At 52.7% G+C, this 19,220-nt stretch overlaps 1 protein-coding gene across 1 annotated transcript; it reads left to right on the forward strand.

The window, feature by feature from the left end:
• Positions 1-987: 987 nt before the first annotated feature.
• Positions 988-3,556, forward strand: LOC147099817 (ferritin heavy chain-like). Its single transcript, XM_085969394.1, has 4 exons — positions 988-1,151; positions 2,358-2,504; positions 2,745-2,870; positions 3,237-3,556. The coding sequence occupies exons 1-4, from the start codon at positions 1,050-1,052 to the stop codon at positions 3,390-3,392; spliced, it is 531 nt and encodes a 176-aa protein (XP_085825520.1). The 5' UTR covers positions 988-1,049; the 3' UTR covers positions 3,393-3,556.
• The last annotated feature ends 15,664 nt before the right edge of the window (positions 3,557-19,220 follow it).

A 19,220-nucleotide genomic window follows, 5' to 3' on the forward strand; every position in this document is an offset into this window, starting at 1 on the left:
TTCCTACAGTCTGACTACAAAGAAGCACAGCCCCGGTAGCAGCTCCCCGAGTGACGGGCTAGAAAATACACCCCTGTTTTTCTGGAAGAGAAATTCCTGTCTTTACATCCGAAGGGCTTGTGTGATGGGGAGAAATATTTAATGGAAAGTCAAGCCTCATGGGTCCCGGTTCTACAGAATCTGAAAATGGGAATGAATAATACTCTGGTGTAGGTTTCATAACACACAAAGATGTTTCCAATCAATTTATTCCATTTTTTTGAATATTAATTCATGGGATGTGGGCGTCGCTGTCAACGGCCAGAATTTATTGCCCGTCCCGAGTCGCCCTGGAGAAGGTGGTGGTGAGCCGCCTTCTTGAACCGCTGCAGTCCGTGCGGTGAAGGTACTCCCACAATGCTGTTAGGGAGGGAGTTCCAGGATTTTGACCCAGCGACGATGAAGGAACGATTGTAGGAAAATTCATCGATAGCGAAGGATGATTCTCAGCACCTTGAGCTTTTGGAAAGCAGCAAATTGTCATTTAATTCAAATGAGAGCATCAAACAACGAGAGACTTTCCGATTTGAAGATGGTCAAGGAACCCAAAAGCAGTGACATCACCGAGACACACTTCCATGACCGGTGGGCGCCGCGGGGACTGGAGTGCATAATTGGATTGGACAACCAAATTTTAATTTGATTTGCTAAGGATTATTTAAAGTTTTAGAGGTTTATTTACAGTTTATTTGGTTAATTTACTTGGTCCATTAAAAGAGGGACATCACCGAGACTGATCTCCCAAACCTGCCGGTTTTCCATAGCTCTGATTGGCTATGGGTCTCACCCCCTCCTCCCCCACACCCCCTCTCCTTTGTTAATTGGTGCCTGAATTCAGGAAAGATTCCTGATTGGCTCTCAGGGATTGTCATCATCATTGGTGATGTCATTCCTTGTTTGAATGCAGGCTGTCCCAGTAGTATAAATACAAGAGCTTGGGTTAGAAAGGGTCAGTTTTTGAACTTTCTAGGTGATAGTGAGCAGTAATAGTATAACAGATAATAGTGAAGATGGCCTCCCAAGTACGTCAGAACTACCACAAGGACTGTGAGGATGCTGTTAACAAGCAGATCAACATGGAGCTCTATTCCTCCTATGTTTATCTCTCCATGGTGAGTCTTGTATTCTGAAAAGTTGGAAATTCTGCAGTTCCATGAACTGGCTTTAAACTATATTTCTCTGGACTTCTTACTTGGGGAAGAAATCTTTGGGCAGTGAGTACTTCAGGGTGATCTTGTTGAGTTAATGGCTTGCTCCTTGTAGCAGCTGCACTCTGTTGAGCAGATTTAATATATGGAACGAGCTCAGCTGCTGCCTGAGTTTGTAACAGAAGAGCACAAACCTGGTCCAGTGACTGTTGGTGCTTGTTGACATGAGACAAAGTTCAGTTTCAGTGGGGTGACTGTAGTGAGTGACATGTTGGCAGGTCCTCACTGGCTTTCTCTATAACTGGAAGTGAAGACCTGGGAATCCTGGTGTTGAAGCCTTGTTCACTGAGCCTAGATCTCTTGCACTACATCGTGGTGTAAAACTACTGGAATTGAGGAATTTTCTCATTCCATGCCCAATGTTAGTTTAGAATGGAAAGAAGAAGCATTTATATAGTTCCTTTTGACTACCTCCCAAAATGCTTTGTAGCCAATCAAGTCACCTGTTATGTGGGAAATGCAGCAGCCAATTTGTGCACAGTAAGCTCCCACGAACAATGAGAAAATGATCAGATCATCTGTTTTAGTGGTGTTGGTTGAGGGATAAATATTGTCCTGGGAAACCGGAGAGAACTCCCCTGTTCTCTGAAGTAGCGCCTTGAGATCTTTCACATCCACCTGAGGACAGACAGGACCTCTGTTTAACATCTCATCTGAATGATGGGAAGTAGAGGAGGTGCTATTTATCCAGCAGTAGAGTTTAGTTTGACTGGACATGAAATCTAATCCTGAACATTAGTTTATACTTTTTGTTTTTTGCTGGTTGAATCTTTCATCCTGGTTTTTGTTTATTGGGAGGAGAAGCTGGCCAACATGTTCAGATTAGTGAAGTGAATTATATTTTGCTAGTTAACCAATGGCATCTTGAGGCGAAAGGGATATGGGGAGAAAGCAGGGACAAGGTACTGAATTTGAATGATCAGCCATGATCTCATTAAATGGAAGAGCAGGCTCGAGGGGCTGAATGGCCTGCTCCTGCTCCTATCTTCTATTTTTCGATCTATTTTTGCAATATTAAGAACTCCCTAACTAACTAGGGGTACATATAATAATCTTGCATTGTATATGAAGATCTAGGTCTGCTGAAGCTGTTTAAAATTCTCTCCACAGTCCTATTACTTTGACCGGGATGATGTTGCCCTGCGTCACTTTGCCGAGTTCCTCAAGGAGCAGTCACATGAGAAACACGAGGATGCGGAGAAACTGATGAAATTCCAGAATCGGCGTGGAGGCCGAATCATCTTGGAGGACATCAAGGTTGGATTCAATAAATGAGTGGCCCTCTGTCGGGATCCCATTGTTTCCAATACTTTCTAAAGCAATTGGTTCCAATTTGATTCCATGGTTCTGGTGGCTTAATGCAGTCATTCTATATTCCTGTGACACATTGGTTCATGGTAACATGGACTTTTGGCTGCCTTTCACCCTTGTTTGCCTTGTACTGTCACGTCTTTTTTGTTTAATTCATTGTAAGTGAACTGTGACTTTCCCCTTCAGAAACCAGAGCAGGATGAGTGGAGCAATGGTCTAGAGGTGATGCAGAGAGCTCTGCAGCTGGAGAAGAATGTCAACCAGAGTCTGCTGGATCTGCACAAACTCTCCACTGTGAGCACTGACCCTCATGTAAGTTCTTAATGTGGGTTTTTGGGTATGTTGGAGGTGGTGGAACCTTGCTGTCCTTATGCCTATTCAATATTCTCCATGCCCAATTGCTTTGTGTTGGGGTGTCTCTCTTGGGTCCTTAATGGGGTTGGGGAGAGGATGGGACAGTGCCTAATGTGGACCTTGAGAATAAATGTGTCGGTGTTTCTAGCATCTATTGTAGAGGAATTACTGGATCATTGGAGCAAATTTGCATCATCTCAATTGCACCACTTGACTATCCTCCAGTCCGAGGATTAAAATCCCAACTCGCGAGGCGGGGGAGAAGCTCGGATGTTCCTTTATCTGCTACTGGCCATAACTAGTGTCACTTTTTGTTTCTTTCAGTTGTGTGACTTCCTGGAGACCCACTACTTGGATGAGCAAGTGAAGATGATCAAGAAGCTTGGAGATCATATCACCAACTTGAAGAGACTGGGAGCCCCTGAGAATGGCATGGGAGAGTACCTGTTTGATAAACACACCCTGGGGGAGAGTGACTGAAGCTTTTTTGTTCAGTATTGGTGTTTTATATAATTGTGTGGGAGACCCTGTCCTTCAGGGACTGATGGGTTGTGTGACTTTGTACAAAGAGCTGTGAGACCTGGGCTCTTAATGTAATATCAACTGTCACTAACTATAAATAAACTGTTCAACATTGGACTGGATTTTGTGTCCTTGTAAATTTGAGTGTTTGTTTGTTTTCTGATTAACATTTGGTTGTCTTCAGGCAAGAGCTACACTACGCTGTGTTTACATCGAATGGGAGGTTGCAGTCCCTCTTTCATTACTTAAAGGGGCTGCTCCTTGATTTTTGGTTGCACTTCAGTCCCACGCTCTTGATCTACGGTCACCTGGTGCAGAGGGGAGCGGGCACCTTGGAGGACCTCCTCGTGGGACTGCTCCTGGCCCTGGCTTTATATATATAAAAAAAAAAAAAAAAAAAAACACCATCAATTGGTTCAGGCAGCAGGGGGTCGTTCAGCCAGATTGCCTGCCTCTCTCTTCCACGGCCATGTTCGCACCCGGCTGGCCCTGGAGATGGAGCACGCGGTGTCCGCTGGCACGCTTGAGTATATCCGTGACTGGTGGGTGCCGCGGGGACTGGAGTGCATCATCACCCCGACCAACACAATTTTAATTTAAGTTAAGGTTCACTGAATGTTTCAAGTTTCGTTATAGTCTGTTTATTTACGGGTTGCTCAAAAAGAGTACACAGGATTGCAGGAAGAGAGGCGCAATCACTATCAGCTTAACTCAAACATCCTTTGAGGGGGGATAGACCAGACTGTACATGGAATGTACTTATGCAAAAGGTAATATTTAAAACATTACAAAAACACACACAGTTAACCATCATTTAAAGCTGGCATTAATCTAATAATGGGGTAAGGTGGACCTCCAAATACAAAGGGAGTGGGATAGGTGAGTGGAAAATGGCATTTAATGTGGGGAAAAGACAGAAGAATGAGACTAGGAGAAAGGCTTGCATTTCTATAGCGCCTTTCCTGACCACCGGACATCTTAAAGCGCTTTACAGCCAATTAAGTACCTTTTGAAGTGTAGTCACTTTTGTACTGTGGGAGCCAATTTACGCACAGCAAGCTTCCCACAAACGACATGAACATAACCAGCTCATCTGTTTATGTTGGTTGAGGGAGCGATATTGGCCCCAGGACACCAGGGATAACTCCCCTGCTCTTCTTTGAAATAGTGCCATAGGATCTTTTACATCCACCTGAGAGCAGACGGGGCCTCGGTTTAACATCTCATCAGGGAAAAACGGCTCCTCTGACAGTGCAGCACTCCCTCAGCACTGGACTGGTGTCTCAGCCTAACTTTATGTACTTAGGTCCCTGCAGTGAGACTTAAACCCACAACCTTTTGCCTCAGAGGTGAGTGTGCTACCCACTGAGCCACAGCTGACACTAGGGAAGGGAAATCGACAGTGGGAATATAAATTAAATGGCTAGGCCACAAGCCACCAACACGGGAGATGAGTCGGGATTGTGGAGGCAGATAACGTGGAGAATTTACAGATAATTGAGACAGATATTGGTGGAGTGAGTGACTGAGAGCTTTTAGTTTCAGGGATCAGTCAGATGGACTCAGTGGGTTGCACTCTCGTCTCTGAGTCAGAAGGTTATGGGTTCAAGTCCCACTCCAGGGACTCGAGCACAAAAATCTAGGCTGACACTCCAGTGTAATAATGCAGGAGTGCTGCAATGTCGGAGGTGCCGTTTTTCAGATGAGATGCTAAACTGCGGCCCCCTCAGGTGGACGTAAAAGATCTCTGGACGCTATTTCGAAGAAGATCATGGGAGTTCTCCCCGGTGTCCGGGACAACATTTATTTCTCGACCAACATCACTAAAACAGATGATCCGGTCACTAACACATTGCTGTTTGTGGGAGCTTGCTGTGCGCAAATTTGCTGTGACGTTTCCACATTACAACAGTGACCGCACTTCAAAAAGTACTTCATCATTGGATATAAAGCGCTTTGGGACGTCCTGAGGTGGTGAAAGGCGCTATAGAAATGCAAGTCTTCCTTCTTTCTGAGTGCATAAACATTCCCAAGGCTTCCACAATGAGGTCCAGGTGCGAGGAGATATTCGGGTGCAAGTCTTTCTTTCTTTTTGGACTGCAGTCCATTTCATTGCTTGTAAAATTTCATGGTAACATAACAAGAACTGAATATATTGAAGAAGGAGATAGATAGATTTCTAGACACAAAAAGCATCAAGGGGTATGGGGAGAGAGCGGGAATATGGTATTGAGATAGAGGATCAGCCATGATCATATTGAATGGCGGAGCAGGCTCGAAGGGCCGAATGGCCGACTCCTGCTCCTATTTTTCGATGTTTCGATGTCCCCTCCACATTCTGGCTGATGTGCGTACAGGTGCTCACTAAACTTGGAAGAGAACGAGTATCATAGAATCATCGAAATTTACAGCACAGAAGGAGGCCATTCGGCCCATCTTGTTCGTGCCGGCCGACAAAGAGCTATCCACCCTAATCCCACTTTCCAGCTCTTGGTCTGTAGCCCTGTAGGTTATGGCACTACAAGTGCACATCCAAGTACTTTTTAAATGTGATGAGGGTCTCTGCCTCTACCACCCTTTCAGGCAGTGAGTTCCAGACCCCCACCACCCTCTGGGTGAAAAATGTTCTCCTCAAATCCCCTCTAAACCTCCGACCAATTACTTTAACTCTATGCCCCCTGGTTAGCAACCATTCTGCTAAGGGAAACAGGTCCTTCCTATCCACTATATCTAGGCACCTCTTAATTTTATACACCTCAATTTGGTCTCCCTTCAGCCTCCTCTGTTCCAAAGAAAACAACCCCAGCCTATCCAAACATTCCTCATACCTAAAATTCCCCAGCCCAGGCAACATCCTCGTAAATCTCCTCTGCACCCTCTCTAGTGCAATCACATCCTTCCTGTAATGTGGTGACCAGAACTGCACGCAGTATTCTAGCTGCGGCCTAACTAGTGTTTTATACATTTCAAGCATAACCTCCCTGCTCTTATATTCTATGCCTCGGCTAATAAAGCAAGTATCCCGTTCTGCCTTCTTAACCACCTTATCTACCTGTCCTGCTACCTTCAGGGATCTGTGGACATGCACTCCAAGGTCCCTCTGATCTTCTGCACTTCTCAGTGTCCTACCATTTTGTAGTGTATGTGCTTTAAGTCAGAACTACTTTTTACAGCTCCTGTATACTGTAGTACCGGCAGTAACCACACCGGTATATAAGCTGTGCGCATGCCTCTGTACCCCAGTCTAGAGATTACCCTCCTCCAGTAAAGACCTGTTATTTGTTTATGTACAGCATCCGTGTAATTATTTATCTACTGAACCACGGATCTAACAGTGGCGACGCGTGTTGATGCGAATCTACCTGCAACATAAAAAAAATAAAAAATAGTCGAGTCTGGGAACACGGGCGTCGACAGCGAGCAACCGCCCAGCAGTCAGGCAGAGATCCAACTTCACTGGGGAGGCTGTGGAGGGCCGGGCTTGGTTCCCCAGCCACAACGAGCAGTAAGAGACCGACGACAGGTCGAGAGCAGACCCTTCCCGAGCAGCGGCGGCTGGAGCCGACCGACGGCAGAGAGAGAGAGCCGAGCAGCGTCGACGGGGTAAGAAAGAGGGTGAAGAGAGCAGGGCGCAGCCGGGGGTTGATCACCGAGCGGCGTCGAGGAAAAATACTGCAAACCGGAGAGAGAGAGGGTAAGAAACAGCCGGTTTCTAGACTGAGCGGCGTCGACAAATATCAAGAGAAGAACGCGCAGAGCACAGCCAGGGATCACGGGCTGATCAGGGTCCGCGGGGCGAAGCAAGGGGAGACGCCATTGAGCCGCGGAGAAGCAGGGAGAGCGCGGGAGTCGCCATTGAGCTGCGGAGAAGAGCGCGGGAGACGCCATTTTGCGAAGCCGCAACGGAGAAGACGGGCGCGCGCGGGAAGGAAGGAAAGCGCGGGAGACGCCATTTTGTGCCAGCGGAGAAGCGCGGGAGGCGCTATTGGTGATAGTTAACGCACAACCAAGGATGCCGAAGAGTGGCAGTATCCCTACGTTCGACAATGAAGTCGAAGATTGGGCGACATATGTGGAATGTATTGAGGTGTACTGCAGGGCGAATGAAGTGCCAGACGCTAATAAAGCACTGGTTCTGTTAAATTCCATGGGTGCAAAAACTCATGGGTTACTGCGAAATCTAATAACCCCAGAGAAGCCGGTAAACAAGAATTTTGAAAGCATAGTAGAAATCCTACAGGACCACTTAAACCCCATACCGCTGCTGATAGCAGAATGATTTAAGTTCCATAAAAGGAACCAACACAAAGACGAAAGGAGTGCTGAGTACCTAACGGAACTGCGCAAGCTATCGAAATACTGCCAGTTTGGAGCGGGACTAGCAGACATGTTAAGGGACAAGTTTGTGTGTGGGCTACAAAGTGAAGGAACCCAGAAACAGCTTCTATCAGAAAAGGACCTTACGCTGGACAAAGCTTTCAGTATGGCAGTATCACACGAAGCAGCCGCAAGGGGCGCTGCAGAGATACAACGGAGACCGCAAGAATATGGCACCAACGAAATGACCTATGGAACAGGGGAGTGCTATCGCTGCGGCAGAACAACACATGACCAGAAAGATTGTTGGTTCAAGGACCGAGTGTGCAGACAGTGTGGGAAAGCAGGACACATAGCAAGAGTCTGCAGGTCTGGGAAGAAAACCAACAGTAAGAAATCTCCACAGGAGAAGTACAAAAAGGTACACCAGGTGATGGACAGTGGTTCAGACGAACAGAAAAGTGACACAGACTCCGGAAGCAAAGAGCTGGGTTGTCTGAAACTACATAATGTAACCGAAATGGAGGATCACCAGACTATCTGGGTTACACTCAAGATAGGCGGAGTCCAAGTGGAAATGGAATTGGACACAAGGTCAGCTCTAACAGTCATAAATCAAAGAGACTACAAGCGGCTATTTTCACACATACCCTTGGAAGCTACAGAGATTGTCTTGAAGACGTGTACGGGGCAAAAAGTCTACCCCAAAGGAAAAATAAGGGTGAAAGTGACATATAAAGGTCAGGAAATACCTAAAATGGATATATATTGCCAAATGGAGGACCACCACTGCTAGGACGTGAATGGATCCGGAAGATACATTTAGATTGGCATTCCATACAGGCACTGAAGATGGAGGCCAAAAAGGATGACGACGTCACACCTGGACGACTGTCAAAAATGCTAACTGACGCAAAAGAAGTGTTCCAGGAGGGACTAGGAACACTAAAAGGAATAACAGCAACAATTAAAATAGAGGATAATGCAAGGCCAAAGTTTCTGAAGGCCAGACCAGTGCCTTATGCGATCAGACCAGCGGTTGAAGCAGAGCTGGAAGGGTTGGAACGTTCAGGAGTACTGTCCAAAGTGGACTGGAGCGAGTGGGCTACACCCATCGTTCCTGTAATGAAAGGTCATTGAGTAATACGCCTGGGGAACCAAAGAAGGTCCGCATCTGTGGGGATTTCAAGGTGACAGTGAACCCAATCCTTCACACGGTGCAATATCCGCTTCCACGAATTGAGGATATTTTCGCCTCGCTATCTGGTGGTAAACGCTTCACCAAAATTGATCTAGCCCAGGTGTACTTGCAAATGGAGGTAGAAGAAGCTTCGAAACATTACCTTACGATCAACACCCATAAAGGTCTCTATCAATACAACCGGCTGGTGTTTGGAGTAGCCTCGGCTCCGGCTATCTGGCAAAGGGCGATGGATCAGGTCCTGCAAGGGATTCCAGGGACCCAGTGTTATTTGGACGACATCTTGGTCACGGGCGAAAATGACGGTGATCACCTCGCTAACTTGGAGAAGGTGCTCGCCAGATTAAAGGAATATGGGCTACGAGCTAATCGCCACAAGTGCGAGTTTTTCCAGAAACAGATCTCGTATTGCGGCCACATCATCGATGAAGAGGGGTTACATAAGTCCCCTGACAAGATTGAGGCAGTAGTCAAGGCTCCAGCACCGGAAAATGTGTCACAACTGAGGTCGTTCCTCGGGCTGGTAAACTATTACCACAAGTTCTTACCAAATATGTCTATGGTATTACACCCGCTGAACACCCTACTGCAAACAGGGGTACCATGGAAGTGGGATGACGAACGTAGATGAGCTTTCCAGAAGTGTAAAGAATTGATCACATCAAAAGAGGTGTTGGCCCATTTCAACCCAGCACTATCAATTCGTTTAGCATGTGATGCATCACCCTACGGCATTGGAGCGGTGCTGTCGCACAAATTCCCAGACGGGTTGGAGAGGCCAGTAGCCTTTGCGTCTCGGTCACTAAACTCAGCCGAGCGCAACTACGCCCAGATTGACAGGGAGGCCCTCAGCCTAGTATGGGGAGTAAAAAAATTCAACCACTATCTGCATGGGCAGAAGTTCACCTTGCTGACTGACCACCAACCGCTTGCCTCCATCTTTAATCCTAAGAAGGGCGTGCCAGTAATGACTGCACAGCGGTTACAAAGATGGTCCCTGTTTCTAGAGGCGAATCATTATGAAATAGAATATAAAGGCACGAGACAGCTTGGGAACGCTGATGGGCTATCGCGCCTGCCACTGCCTACTGTGGAGGAAGCACCAGCAGTTGACCCTATCGAGATATTTTATTCGTCGATAATTGAACGATTGCCAGTAACAAACGCGGATATAGAGAAGGAGATCCGCAATGATCCGACGCTGTCACGGGTATATGAATTGACGGTGAGGGGATGGCCAACACATGGCGACTGACTGTTGCCAGCACTCTCATCCAGAAGAGAACAGCTGTCAGTATGCCAGGGGACAGTGATGTGTGGATCCAGAGTGGTGATTCCACCCACGTTAAGGGAGAGAGTGCTAAATGAGCTACATGAAGGTCATCTGGGGGGAGTGAAAATGAAAAGCCTTGCTAGGGCTTATGTGTGGTGGCCGGGAATCGATCAACAAATCGAAGACCTAACTAAGAGCTGCTTAGGATGCCAGAAGGTCCAAAATGCACCACCACATGCCCCTCTACACCCATGGGAGTGGCCCTCCTCTCCATGGCAACGGGTGCACATTGATTTTGCTGGTCCATTCATGGACTCAATGTTCTTAATAGCAGTGGATGCTCATTCAAAGTGGCCTGAGGTGATAAAGATGTCTTCAACCACTACAGAGAAAATGATTGCAGTCCTACGGACCATATTTGCCAGAAACGGTTTGCCAGAGCAGATCTGCTCTGAGAATGGACCGCAGTTTGTTCCGACGAGTTCCAAAAATTCATGAAAATGAAAGGGGTAAGGCACTACACATCCGCCCCGTATCATCCAGCCACCAATGGATTGGCCGAGAGGTTCGTACAAACCCTTAAGAAGGTGATAAAGGCCTTGTGCTTTAAGTCAGAACTACTTTTTACAGCTCCTGTATAATGTAGTACCGGCAGTAACCACACCGGTATATAAGCTGTGCGCATGCCTCTGTACCCCAGTCTAGAGATTACCCTCCTCCAGTAAAGACCTGTTATTTGTTTATGTACAGCATCCGTGTAATTATTTATCCACTGAACCACGGATCTAACACATTTAATGTGTATTCCCTTGCCTTGTTAGCCCTCCCTAAATGCATTACCTCACACTTCTCCAGATTGAATTCCATATGCCACTGTTCTGCCCACCTGACCAGTCCATTGATATCTTCCTGCAGTCTTCAGCTTTCTTCATTATCAACCACACAGCCAATTTTTGTATCATCTGCAAACTTCTTAATCATACTTCCTACATTCAAGTCTAAATCATTGATATATACCACAAAAAGCAAAGGACCCATTACTGAGTCCTGCGGAACCCCACTGGAAACAGCCTTCCAGTCACAAAAACACCCTTCGACCATTACCCTTTGTTTCCTGCCTCTGAGCCAATTCTGGATCCAACTTGCCCCTTTGCCTTGGATCCCATGGGCTTTTACTTTCGTGACCAGTCTGCCTTGCAGGACATTATCAAAAACCTTGCTAAAATCCATTTACATTGCATCAAACGCACTACCCTCATTCACCCTCCTGGTTACCTCCTCAAAAAATTCAATCAAGTTAGTCAGTCACGACCTTCCCTTAACAAATCCATGCTGACTGTCCCTGATTAATCCGTGTCTTTCTAAATGAAGATTTATCCTGTCGCTCAGAAATGTTTCCAATAATTTTCCCACCACCGAGGTTAGGCTGACTGGCCTGTAATTATTTGGTCTATCCCTTTCTCCCTTTTTAAACAACGGTCCCACGTTAGCAGTCCTCCAGTCCTCTGGCACCACACCTGAAGCCAGGGAAGATTGGAAAATGATGGTCAGAGCCTCTGCTATTTCCTCTCTTACTTCTAAGCACGTGTGTTTGTCACATTCATCACACGTTCTTCCCATTCTCCTGACCCGCTTTGCAGACTCACTGATCTGGTTGGATGTTGCCTCAACCCCGCAGATACCTGAAAATGACCAACCCACTGAACCACGCAGAACTATTCAAAAGACACTGACTCGCAAACAACGGAGGATTCAATTAACCTGGGCAAGGTGGCCCTCAACTGGTCCAGGCAGAGCGCGGTCGATGGGGGGGGGTGCTCGCTCCGACTGCCCGCCTCCCATCCGCGGCTACAACCAATGCCTGGGTGTCCCTGAAGAGGGAGCGCGCAGTGTCTGACGGTTCCCTTTGAGGCTTTCCCTAACCGGTGGGCACCAGAGGGACTGGAGTGCAGAGTGGATCCAGGGAACTCAATTATAATTTTTAAAGTTTTTATGTTAGTTTTGTCATAATTTGGAACTCATTGTTTGTGCCCCTTTAAAAAGGGGGTAACTTATGGTTTAAGTGTTTCTGATTGATGATTTAATCGTCCCAATGGATTAGCCGAAAGATAAGCCTGTGATTCCAGATATTCAAACTGTGTTTGAGGAAAGTCAGGGCGATTGGGATTCTTATGTTTTTCTATAAATTTAAATTCCCCAGCTGCCGTGGATGGATTTGAACTCAGGTCTCACAGATCATTATTCAAGGTTTCTGGATTACTAGTTCAGTAAATTTACCACTAGGCTACTGTCCCCTCTCTTTTCATTGGACCCAAATAAAAAAGAAACAATTTCACAAATAAGGTGATAACAACCCAATTACCCTTTTAAATAACCCTCCACCAATCAAATTAAAATTTGGTTGTCCCGATTAACAATGCACTCCAGTCCCCGCGGCGCCCACCGGTCACGAAAGAGCTCGAGCGTGCCGGCGGACACCGCGTGCTCCATCTCTAGGGCCACCCGGGCGCGAACATGGCCACGGAAGAGGGGGAGGCAATCCGGTCGGACGACCCCCTCGCTCGCCCGCTGCCAGGACCAATTGATGGCTTTCTTGGCCAGGCCCAGGAGCAGGCCCACGAGGAGGTCCTCCGACCCGCCCGCCCCCCTCCGCACGGGGTGACCGTAGATCAGGAGCGTGGGACTGAAGTGCAACCAAAATTTGAGGAGCAGCCCCCTCAAAAAATGGAAGAGGGGCTGCAACCTCTCACACCCCGTGTAGACGTGAAAGACGGACTCCTCCAGACCGCAAAACAAACAGGCGGTCTGGGAGTCCGTAAACCTATTTAAAAATCTATTGCACGGAACTGCTCTGTGCAACACCCTCCAGGCCAAATCCCCGATAGAACAAGGGAGGACTCCCGCATAGAGAGCCCCCCATTGGGGACCTCCGCCTCCGTTCGGAGGTAAAACGGCACGCCACGGCGTGTCCGGACGGCAGGCGAAGATGGCAAAGTGGAAGGTGTGCAAGAGCAGCCCGTACAGGAAACCCCTCCGCGCAGAATGAAAAAGCACGGAGGGTATTTCCTCGAGACGGCTCAAGTTGTGAGGCGCCGATCTCCGAGGGGAGTCTCGGGGAAAGGCGCCGATAAGGAATTCCATCCGAACGGGAGTAAGCTCGGACGGGATCTCCCCACGTGCCCGAGCCGCCTCGACGCACCTCGTGGCGCCGGGGGGCAGCATCGCTTTCACCGCCCCGATGGCATTGACCGCGAGCCGGACGTCGTCCCACGACATGCGCCTCGCCAGCTCCTCTGGCGCCATCCAGCCCGCTCCTCCGCCATCGAGTAGGTCCCCGACTCTAGTCACCCTGGCAGGCACAGCCCTGCGTTCCGCCAGCCACCCGAACTCGCGGACGTGGAGGTGCGGATTCCTGAACAGCGGCTCCCGGAGGACAGCCGCCGCTCCTGACGGGGGAGAGCTCCGCCTGGAGGCGACGTGATTCCAAACCCATAGTAGTTCCTGGTAAAAGACAGGCAGCTCCCGCAGGCTCTCACGCCTGCCGCTCCCCTCCAAAAACAGGAGCTGCGTGTCGTAATTGAGGCCGTGCAGCTGGCGGAAAAAATACGTCGCCAGCGCACACCATCTTGGAGGATTCTCGACGTACAGGTATCTCTGCAGCGTCCGAAGACGGAAAGTCGCAATCTGGGTGCGGAGGCACACCAACGCCTGACCGCCCTCCCTAAGCGGGAGACTCAGAACCGCGGCAGCGACCCAGTGCATCCTGTTGTTCCAGAAGAAGTCGACGAGCTTCTTCTGTATCCTGGCGACAAACGCAGGGGGGGGGGTCAGAGTAACCAACCGGTACCACAACATGGCGGCCACCAGTTGGTTTATGACCAACGCCCGACCCCTGTAGGACAACACTCGGAGCAATCCTGTCCAGCGTCCTAAGCGAGCGGTGACTTTGGCCTCCAGCTCGTGCCAGTTCGCCGGCCAGGCGTCCTCGGCCGGGCTGAGGTAGACTCCCAAGTAGAGGAGGTGCGTAGTACTCCAGGCGAAGGGCCTGAACTCCTCCGGCAGAGAGTCCACCTGCCACTGACCCACCAGGAGTCCGGAACATTTCCCCCAGTTGATCCTGGCGGAGGATGCGTCCGAGTAAATCTGCTGGCATTCCCGCATCCTCCGCAAGTCAACGGGATCCGTGACCATGAGGAGCACGTCATCGGCGTAAGCCGAGAGGACCACCTCCACGCCCGGCCCTTGCAGAGCCAATCCCGCCAACCTCTTCCGCAAGAGGCGCAGGAAAGGCTCCACGCAAATGGCGTATAACTGGCCGGACATGGGGCATCCCTGACGCACCCCCCTCCCGAAGCGAAGGGGCGCCGTCAAGGACCCGTTAACTTTAATCAGACACTCCGCGGCAGCGTACAGAAGTCGGATCCGGGCGACGAAATGCGTCCCGAACCCGAAAGCGCGCAGAGTCCCGAAAAGATACTCGTGATCCACCCTGTCGAACGCCTTCTCCTGATCCAGGGAAAGGAAGGCGACCGACAGACCAGCCCTCTGGGAATGGTGGACCAGGTCCCGGACCAGATGGATATTATCGTGAATGGTCCGGCCCGGGACCGTGTAGGACTGGTCGGGATGGATCATGCGGGCCAGCACGGTGCCAAGGCGAACAGACATGGCCCTGGCAAAGATTTTATAATCCGTGCTGAGGAGGGAGACCGGGCGCCAGTTCTTAAGGAGGCGGAGATCACCCCTCTTAGGCAGCAGGACGATCACCGCCCTGCGCCACGAGAGGGGCATCTCCCCGGTCGCCAAACATTCCCCCAGGACCCGCACGTAGTCGCCCCCCAGGACGCCCCAGAACGCCCTGTGGAACTCCACGGTCAGCCCGTCCAGCCCCGGGGACTTCCCCCTAGAGAGCTGGCGGAGGGCGCCGGACAGCTCCTCCAAACTCAGAGGAGCGTCCAATTTTTCGGCGCCCTCCAGGCCGACCTTCGGCAGGTCCTCCCACAAAACTCCGCGCGCGTCCTCGCTGGACGGATCCGGAGAGAACAGAGCCCCGTAATAGGCGCGGGTCTCCGCGCGGATTCCCTCCGGATCCGAGACCGGAGATCCGTCGTCGGCCAGCAGCTCCAAAAGCTGCTTACGGACCCCCCGTCTTTTTTCCAGCGAGTAGAAGAAGGGGGAGCCGCGGTCCAGGTCCCGCAGGAACTGGATCCGCGACCTCACGTACGCGCCTCGGGACCCGACGAGCTGCAGGTCCTTCAGCGCGCCCCTCTTCTCTTCGTACGCCAGCCGCAGGGCCGGGTCCTCGGCGACTTGACCGAGACGGGACTCCAGGTCGAGCACCTCCTTCTCCAACTGCCCGACCCTGGCCTCCCGCCTCTTGGTCGACCCCTTCGCGTACTCCTGACAGAAGAGACGGATGTGAGCCTTGCCCACATCCCACCATAGCCTCAAGGAGGGGAAGCCCCCCTGCTTCCTTCTCCAGCCGGCCCAGAACCGACCGAACGAATCCCGGAACCGCGCGTCCTCCAGCAGCAGGTTGTTAAAGTGCCAGTACGCGGACCGCCCCCCGGCGCGCGGCGGCACGAGCTCCGCCCACACCAGGTGGTGGTCCGCGCACGGCACCGGCCGCATGGAAGCCGCCGGAACGCAGGAAACGTATGCCCGGGAAATGCAGAGGCGGTCGATCCTGGACGCTCCTCCCCCAGACCTCACAAAAGTGAAGGCGCTGGAGTCGGGATGGAGATTACGCCAGACGTCCACCAAGTCGAGGGACCCGACCAGATCCCTCAACTTCCCCACCGACGCCGGGCTCGGCTGGGTACCCGTGCGGTCCCTCGCCTCGAGGGTCCAATTAAAATCCCCCCCGAGGATGACGCACTCGCCCGCGTCGATGGAGCCCAAAAGAGTGGACACTTCTTCAAAGAAGCGCATTTGCTGCGCACCGGCCTGAGGGGCGTACACGCTCACTACATGGAGCGGCACACCCCCCAGGCGAACAGTGACCTGGAGCAAGCGGCCCGGCACGAGCTCCTTGACCCCCAAGATCTCCGGCTGAAAATGCGGGGCCAACAAGATAGCCACCCCACTGGAAACACTGGAGAGGTGACTCATGTTGACCCCTCCTTGCCACTCCAGGAGCCATGTGGCCTCGTCTCCCGGAACGGTGTGGGTTTCTTGCAGGAAGCACACCGCATACTTCCCGTCCCGAAGGACCGAAAAGTTATTAAATCTGCGGCTAGCTTCCCTGCTGCCGTTGACGTTGAGGCTGGCTATGGTTATCTTCATTTCAGAAGCACAACCAACCCCTACTTAAACCTAACGGGGGAAGGGAGGGCGGCCGCTAGTCAACCGCCACTCCCTTAGCAGCCCGGTGAAGAATGTCCGGAACCGACGCAGCTCGGACGGGCTCACGCCCGCGTCCGCACCCATGGTCTTATAGGCGACGCGGGCCGACCCGATGAGCAGCGCCAGCCCCGACCATCTGTCGAGGGCCCGCTGGGTCCTGCGGCGACCCTGGCTCGTGGCCACAAATTCCCGGAGCTCCCTGATGGGAATAAGAACGAGGGGGGTCCCGGCGAGGGGCGCGAGGCCATCCATCGCCTCATCGGCGATGGATTCTAAGTCTTCCTCCGCCCCCACCACCGAGTCCCCGTCCTCCTCCGGGGGGTCGCCACTGGCGGCCGACCCGTCCGCCACGCAGTGCGCATCGGGCGGCTCGGCCGCGACAGCCAGCCCCGCCTCCGCCCGGATCCCACCCCCAGGATCGGTAGCGGAGGATTCCCCCCCCGGGCTCCTCTAGGGGGGCCGGGCCAGCAGGCGGCGGCGGCTCGGAGACCCCCTCCGCCCCAGGCGCCGGAACGACCGGAGAGACCGGAGAAAACGAAAACCCGGCCCCCTCGAAGTCGCCCGGCGCCGGAGACACAGACAGAGGGCCCTCCTCCGCAACGCCCCCAGCCTCCGACCCATCAGACGGGGAAACATTTTTACAAACCTCGACGAGGTCGAGCAGCACCTGGGAAAAATTCGGGTCGTTCTGGGCGAGCTCGTCCTCAGATGACCCGCCCGACCCGGTCCCCTGGCCGCCCGACCCGTCGAGGGGCAATGCCACCAGCAATGGATGTAAAACCGCCGCGGGTTGTTCCGCGACCCCCCCCCCACGGGCAGGGTCTCGTCCCCATCCCCGGGAGGCACGAGCTGGGCAGACGCTTCTGCTTCAGCCTCCCCAGGGACAGGCGACCCCTGCCGTTCGCCGATGGTGTTAGCGGTGGGGTGGGGCGCAGTGCCCGCGGCGGGCGACGACTCCCCCCCCCCCCCCCCACCCCCCCGACCGGAGGGGCCTTCCACCTCCCGGTCCTCCTCCTCGTCCAGGGAGTCGCGCCTTCTTTTGAGCGCGGAGGGGTAAAGGGAGGCCTCCATTTCTTCAGGGGCCTCCCCTGCTCCCTCTGGTGGAGCAAGTTCTTTGGGTCCCCCGAGCCCGGCCGCAGGTTCTGGCGTGACCGTCGCGGCCACAGGCTCGGGCATGAGGTCCCCCCCACCTCCGCACTCCGCGATTACGCGCTCGGGCGTCAGGGCCTCCAAATTCAGGGGGACGCCTTCCGCGGGGGGACCCACCCTACGGTTTCTTGTCTTGTCCCGCGCCTTCTTTCTGACCGGACCTCCCTCCTCCTCCCCCGCCGGAGGCCTGGATGTCGTTGGCCTCCGACGACGACCGCGCCCCGGTAGCGTTCGATTGAGCGGGGGCGCGGCTAGGCCCGGAAGGAGGAGCGGCGGCGGCGCCAGCCTTGGCCACGCCAGATGACTTGGCGGCCTTGGAGGCGGGGCAGTTTTTCCGCACGTGCCCCACCTCCCTACAGGCGTGGCACCGCACGCCGTCCGTCGTCCAGAAGACGCGGTACGGGGTCCCCCCGTGGAGGACCGTGAAAGCCCCGTCCGTCTCCCCCTCCCGCGCCAGCTGGATAAAGGCCTGGCGCCGGAAGGAGAAGACATGGCGAAGGCTGCTCTCCTGGAGTCCGAGCGGGATCGGGGAAATCCCCGACCTCACCTCCCCGAGTTGGTGTAGGTGGGGGAGGAGGAGCTCACTGGTGATAAAGGGCGGGACGTTTGATAAAACCACCCTCTGCGCGGTGGCCTCCAGCGGGTCCACCGGCAGGAAAGTCTCGCCCACGGTGAGCCCCTGAGCGATGGCCAGGGCCACCGCCCGCTCGGACTCCAGGAAGAAGACAGCCTTCCCGTACATTTTTGAGGCGGCCACTATGGCCGGAGGGCCGACAACCCCGGCCATAGCCTTGACGCACGCCTCAATTGTCATATTGGGGTGGGTGTAGCTCTTCACCCCGAGCTTCATGGTCATTAGGCGGAACGGCGACGGGGCAGCAGCGGGAGCGGCCGCGGCTTTCGTCGCCACCGCCACGTATGTCCTCGCCGGCCCCACCGCCACCGCAGATGTCGACGCCATAGTGGGGTGGATTTGAAAGAGCTACACACACCCCAAAAGTCACAGGCCTGAAGGTGTTGATGGCCTCAGGTAAAAGAGTCCTGAGCAGAGGGAGTGTAAATTAACTGGGCTGCCTCTCCCCTTGATGGTGTTAATTGGGAGAGGGCCCTTTCCTCCCTCTGCTCAATTGGCAATTAGTAGGTGAGGTGAAGAGGTGCCTTTTGGAGAGGCAGAGAGAGGACAAGGAGAGAGAAGGAGGGGGGTGCCGCAAAGGCAGGGTCCCCACTCAGGGTGTTGTTCGGTGGGTGGGTGTCGGCAGGGTGCACTCCCCCGATGGTATGACAATGTCTCTAACGATGTTCTTCGGGCAGGGGGAGAAGATGTCTTCGCCTGGGTAGACTGGAGACAGCCCAGGTTCAGCCCACACCAGGTCTTCTTGATGCGTAGAAGCAAGCTTCACCCGGGCAGGCTCCAGCCAACCCAGGCCAGGCTTTCGGCCCGTCTTCTTTCCTCCCCCCGCCTAGGATGTAAAGTCTTTAGGGGGGAATGCACATATACACC

This window comes from Somniosus microcephalus, chromosome 28 (assembly GCF_052327205.1).
Source record: "Somniosus microcephalus isolate GS21.2 chromosome 28, FLI_Smic_1.0, whole genome shotgun sequence".
Taxonomy (NCBI): domain Eukaryota; kingdom Metazoa; phylum Chordata; class Chondrichthyes; order Squaliformes; family Somniosidae; genus Somniosus; species Somniosus microcephalus.